Here is a 5,950-nt window from a genome sequence, read left to right on the forward strand (position 1 = left end):
ACCACTACTTTCAAAAACAAACGTTGCAAAGTGTTTAGAGTGGAGTAAAAACCTACAGAATTGGTCCCTAGAGCAGTGGAAGAATGTTATTTTCTTGGACAAGTCATCCTTTACTTTATTTCCGACCACTGGCCAAGTATACGTGTGGAGACATCCAAAAGAAGCATTTGACCCAGACTGCCTTCTTCCAACTGTTAAACATGGAGGAGGATCTGTGACGATCGGGGCCAGAATTAATAGTTAAGACTATTTAAGCATTTTATCTAATCAAATTCATCCTATAGTTGCGGAACTGTTTCTGTAGGGAAACACAATCTTTCAGGATGATAATGCAGCAATTCACACAGCTAAAGTTGTTACTGAATGGCACGAGGAACATTCTAGTGAATTTGAACATCTTATCTGGCCTCTACAGTCCCCAGATCTCAATATTATTGAACATTTATCGAACATTTTAGAAAAACAAGTAATGAGTCGATATCCTCCACCATCATCACTGCAAGAACTAGAGACTGTTTTAGCTGAAGAATGGAGAAAAATTCCTTTAGAAACAAATCAAACTTTGTACAAATCCATACCTCATAGAATTCAAGCTGTAATTACTGTCAAAGATGGTCCTACCCCATTTTAAAATAAATTTGCTTAAAATTCTAAGGTGTTTCCATTATTTTGTCCAAACCCTTTATATAAGACAGGCTTCTTTCAGTTTCCCTCAACCAAATTTATTCACAAGTCTTTGGTTGGCCCAAGGCTATAATAGAAGACACTTGCCCAAGGTGCCAACAGTGGGACTGAACCCAGAACTGTATGGTTGGATAGCAAGCTTCTTACCACACAGCCACATCTGTACCTAAATGATGACTTTTGCACAGTACCCAAGTACCAAATTCCATTCACAAGGTATTGATCAACCTGAGGCTCCTCCAGCAGAAAACATTAAACCCATATGCCATACTAAGAGATCAAATCTAGAACCACATAGTTGCAAAGCAAACTTCTTAACCACAAATGGTGTGCCTTTGTTGTCATCATTATTATCGTTATCGTTGTCATCATTGTCATCATCTTCATTGTCATCATCATAATCATTGTCATCATCACCATCAACACCACCACTGTTTTTAAGTTCACCTTGTCGTGCTGGGATGTGTTGGACAGGACACTTTTGAGGCAATATTTTACAGCTAAATGCCAATCCAAACACCAATGTTTTCAGCCTTCTTTTACATGTAGTGATAGTGTACATATTCTAAAAATCTGGATTATATAAGAAAAGTGTGTATGTGTGCACGCGTGCACATGTGTGTGTGTGTGTGTATGCATGTATGTATGTTTGTGAGAGAGAGACAGACAGACAGACAGAAAGAAAGATATGACACTCTTACTTTGCTTTTACTCATCATCCAACTAAATTCATGTTGCAAAGTTTGGTTTTTGTAGCATTTATTTAGAAGAGGTGATAAGCAGCTCAGAACAGGAACCAAACAATCTCCCCGGGCATCTATCATATGTAGAGGACCAAACCACTGAGGTGTTGACGGCACATCAGCAATGCAGACAGGTACCAAAACCATAGGATTTGTCTGAAATGAACAATGAAATTGATTAATTCATTAAAATAACCAAAACCTAATTAACATTCGAATGAAATGGTCATCAGAAGCATAGTATATGTAACAAAGTCACACTCACTTGCAAGTGATGGTTTTGGTATGTCTATATATTTTTTCTGAAAAATCCACATAAGAGATTGATGTATACAACTCAAATAATAAACTGACAGTAATTAAGAGTTCAGTTAATAACAGATCATTAAACTCTAACGTAATTAAATTGCTGTAAATCCAAGTGGAATGACATGTGTGTATATACATAATCAGCTAAAATGATCTTTAAGAGCAAATATATTTGGCAGAAATGGAGAAAAGCATATATTTCACATATAGTTCACACTTTAATTGTGTTCAATAGCTGTTTCATTATGATAAACATCATTGAATGTATAATTACATAATTGTGGTACACAATTAATTGATTCGAGTGAAATTAAATCAATTAGTTATGAATTACCATTATGTAAGTATTCTTTTTCAGACATGAATTTTCACAGTGATGTCTGTAAATCAGAGTATTTTTCTCAACTTGAACATAGCGATGACACATTTCAGTGGGTGTTCTCTTCAACAATCTTCAAGTGAAATTCTTGAGCTAGGCTAAGGATTAAGTCTCAAACTTTTATTTTATCAACTGGATATAAGGTCCTAACCACTAGCCTGTTGTCCTGAAGGACAATTGAGTTATTCTTTTAGTCTCAAACACATGTATCTATATTTTAGAGTTGAGTGTGGGGATGTTGGATGTGTGTTGTGTTTTCGTTACTGCTCTGGTTAAACCTTCTTAGACACACTACATGTGGGATGAACCAATTATGGAGCTTGTATGTGGTCATTTCATCAGATAGAAATAGCAATCAAATGTTCTTTGAATCTCATTCTTCTATCTAAAAAAAAATGGATCCATTGGACAATGTAAACCTAGATACACAATGTCTGACAAAAACATGGAATGATCATGGCTGGTATGTGTTTGATCAAAGGTAGGTCTCTTCGATCTAGAATCATCTAGAGATAAATAGCACTAACACATAACTCCAAGAAGTCATCTTCTTAGTGAGACCAAGTACATTATTCGAGTAATGGCAGACACCTCAAAGATTCTGCTTTGTATTCTTTTAGTTATTCATCTTACACATTCCCCTTTTTAGCGTAGCCAAATCTTCCTCAACAAATTTTCACTTCTAAATTTTTGGCTTACACAGAAATAGCAGGTGGAATATTTAAAAGGTAACCATAAAATAACCAGATATAAATAGAATAGTAGGATGTGACAAAGTAACAAATTTTTAGTTAAATTACCTTACAAGTATATGCAGGTAATTGGAAAAATATTCAACAATTTACTGAGAGACAGAGAAAAACAATACAAAAAAAAACATCTCAACGTATCAAACTTCAAAATTGCAGAACCATGCATAACCTTTTTGTCTATGATGTACAAACCCTTAATGTTAACTTTAGTACAATAAAAAGCATACTTCAAAAACAGAAAAGCTGCTCTAAGGACTTATGTGGATGTAAAGATGAGTTATTATTTAACAACTTCATAACTGAAGAACTCAAAAATCGATCTCATCCTTTCACTGAGATATTTCTGATGAAATTGTGGTAATAATTACTGATACTATTACTATAACTATACATGTTATATTTACTACTGTTAACATTACTACAGCCACTTGAAAACGAGGCTTAGAAATGGTATTTAAAACATGGCTGTCTGCAGACTGGCAAGGTTCAAGACTAACACTACTACTGATGGATACTGTCCTCTCATTCTTAGAAAAGTAAAGTCTATTTACAGCCAATCTTTTTGGCCTTCTGTATCAATGAAATTGAGAATTGCTACACTACGACAGAAATATTTTACAGATATGTTTCAATTAATTTAAAAGATAATGAAGAATTGTAAGGATTTAATTATTAACCAATCTGTCTTTATTTTTATGCCTGGTGTTTGATATCTAACTTTAAAAAATAAGATTTGTTAAATAAAGTTTTGATAGATGGTTTTAATTTAAATATTGGTTTCAAATTTTTGGCACAAGGCCAGCAAGTTTGAAGCAGCAGAGTAAGTTGATTACACCACCCTGTGCTTAACTGGTACTTATTTTATCAACCCTAAAAGGACGAATGGCAAAGTCAACATCAGCGGAATTTGAACTCAGAACATGAAATTTCACCCAGCATGCAAACAATTCTTTCAGCTCACAGCTTTGTTTTAATTTAAATATCAACATTTTAAAATGTGAGTGTTTGCATCACCAAACATGAGGCAGTCTTGTGTTAGGGTAGGTAGGTTGGTTATCAAAAGGGTTAAACAGAAGAACAAAAAAAAGACTTAAAAACAAAATTTAAAAAAATAATCACAAGGGTTTTCTCACGCTTTCTTCAGAGATACTCAAAGCAATGGCAATACTGAATTCTTCTTGACACATAAGAGATTCAAAGTATGCTGGTGCAATGAGGATGACACAACATTTAGAACATTCCAAAGCTTTGTAGATGGATTGCTGCCAATCACTACCTGAAATGTAATAAAGAACAAATATGTATTTATTGATTACACTAGCATGATAAATAGAGACACTTGATTGACTTTTAAAGAACAGAGATATCTATTGATGGATTATAAATTCTGTTGACTTTAGGAGTTGTGCTGTTCACACATCTTCAAAAGGCTCTCATAGGGCAGAATAAAAATAACTACGACTAGGTATTGAACCTAGGTCAGCAGCTTGGTGCACTGGGAGTTCAATGACTGTCTCTGATACTACCATAGATATGTCAGTGAGAGAACTGCTACATGGTCACTTGATCTGTATGAAACAACAGTTAAATCTCCATCAAATCACCTTTAAACTGGAAGACATGTTGAATAATATAATCTTAGATAACATATCTGATAAAGTGTCTAATTAACAGTCATTAAAATGCTGGATAGAACTCTCTGTAATCCAAGTTCAAATCTGTCCAAGCACAACATTACCCTTCATCCTTTCAGAGTCAATAAAAAAATTCCACTCCAAAGTAGTGGGTCAGCAGATCTGTAAGAATGTTAGACTGGGATGCCTTATAGTAGCTGTTCTGGATCATCATCATCATCATCATTGTGGTCATCATCATCATCAGCAGCAGCAGCACCAACAACAACAACACTGTCAATGTCATCATTGTCATCAGTAGTGTCTACTTGAGAGGGGGAAGAACTTATCCAAAGTTGTTAGACATTAATGGCGCACCATCTGTTTGAACAACTCAATATAGAGTAATTTTAAAGTTACATTCACAATTAGAATTGCAGACCTTCAGCTATAATATGGCCAACCCTTTAACCATATTTTTTCCCCAGTCAACAGGAAGGGGTGGAGCCTCATTGTCAACTTCCTGCCCTGCAGTTTACTCTTCTCTTTATCAACATCAGCTCCACATTAGACAAAACTTATTAAATCATGTTTTATGCAAGTTACATTTTAACTCTTTAACATTCAAACCAGCCATATCCGACCCAAATATTCTACCTGCTTTATGTTAAAACCAGTCAGATCAAGCCTCTCACACCTACCCTATAACGTTATTCTAGAAGTAAACAGCTACATCATTGAAATCCTGAAATTATCAGATATCATCATTATCATCATCATCATTGTCGTCATCATTTAACGTCCTCCTTCCATGCTGGCATGGGTTGGACAGTTTGACAGGAGCTGGCCAGGCAGAAGCCTGCACAATGCTTCTGTGTCTGCTTTGGCATGGTTTTTATGGCTGGATGCCCTTCTGAATACCAACCACTTCACAGTGTGGACTGGGTGCATTTTTAAGTGGCACCTGCACTAGTAGGGTCACCAAGTAACTTTGCAAGAAAAGGAATCTTTGAGAGGAGATGATCTTGTGTCAGATGATGAAAGGTTAGAGTGTGACAGAGAGACAGAAATAGATGTCTTGCTGTAGAGGGGGTACATGGTTACCCAGCCAGAAAAGGGAGAGAGGAAGAGAGGGAGAGAAAGAAAGTGAGAGTTAACAAAAATGAAGGCAGAAATACATGATTAATTCAAAGCAAGTGAAGGCACGTGGTTTAGTGGTTAGGGTATTTGGCTTACGATCATAAGGTCATCACGAGTTCAACTCCCAGTGACACGTTGTGTCCTTGAGCAAGAGTGGCTGTATGGTAAGTAGCTTGCTTACCAACCACATGGTTCCGGGTTCAGTCCCACTGCGTGGCACCTTGGGCAAGTGTCTTCTACTATAGCCTCGGGCCGACCAAAGCCTTGTGAGTGGATTTGGTAGACAGGAACTGAAAGAAGCCTGTCGTATATATGTATATATATATATAT

The 5,950-nt window shown here is 36.0% G+C and overlaps 2 protein-coding genes across 5 annotated transcripts in view; one reads left to right on the forward strand and one right to left on the reverse strand.

Annotated features, from left to right (window-relative positions):
• Positions 1-5,950, forward strand: part of LOC106871104 (endoplasmic reticulum lectin 1) — a 488,243-nt gene that overhangs the window by 317,392 nt on the left and 164,901 nt on the right. The window lies entirely within an intron of this gene.
• The window catches only part of LOC106867918 (uncharacterized), a 42,395-nt gene that overhangs the window by 7,803 nt on the left and 28,642 nt on the right, over positions 1-5,950 (reverse strand). For both annotated transcript variants that reach the window (XM_052971625.1, XM_052971624.1), the window contains 2 exons: positions 4,001-4,143; positions 1,386-1,583 (listed from right to left, as the gene is read on the reverse strand). In XM_052971625.1, the coding sequence (XP_052827585.1) occupies positions 1,386-1,583; positions 4,001-4,143 (341 nt within the window). The remainder of the gene's footprint in view (positions 1-1,385; positions 1,584-4,000; positions 4,144-5,950) is intronic.

Source organism: Octopus bimaculoides, chromosome 11, assembly GCF_001194135.2.
Source record: "Octopus bimaculoides isolate UCB-OBI-ISO-001 chromosome 11, ASM119413v2, whole genome shotgun sequence".
NCBI classification, from domain to species: Eukaryota; Metazoa; Mollusca; class Cephalopoda; order Octopoda; family Octopodidae; genus Octopus; species Octopus bimaculoides.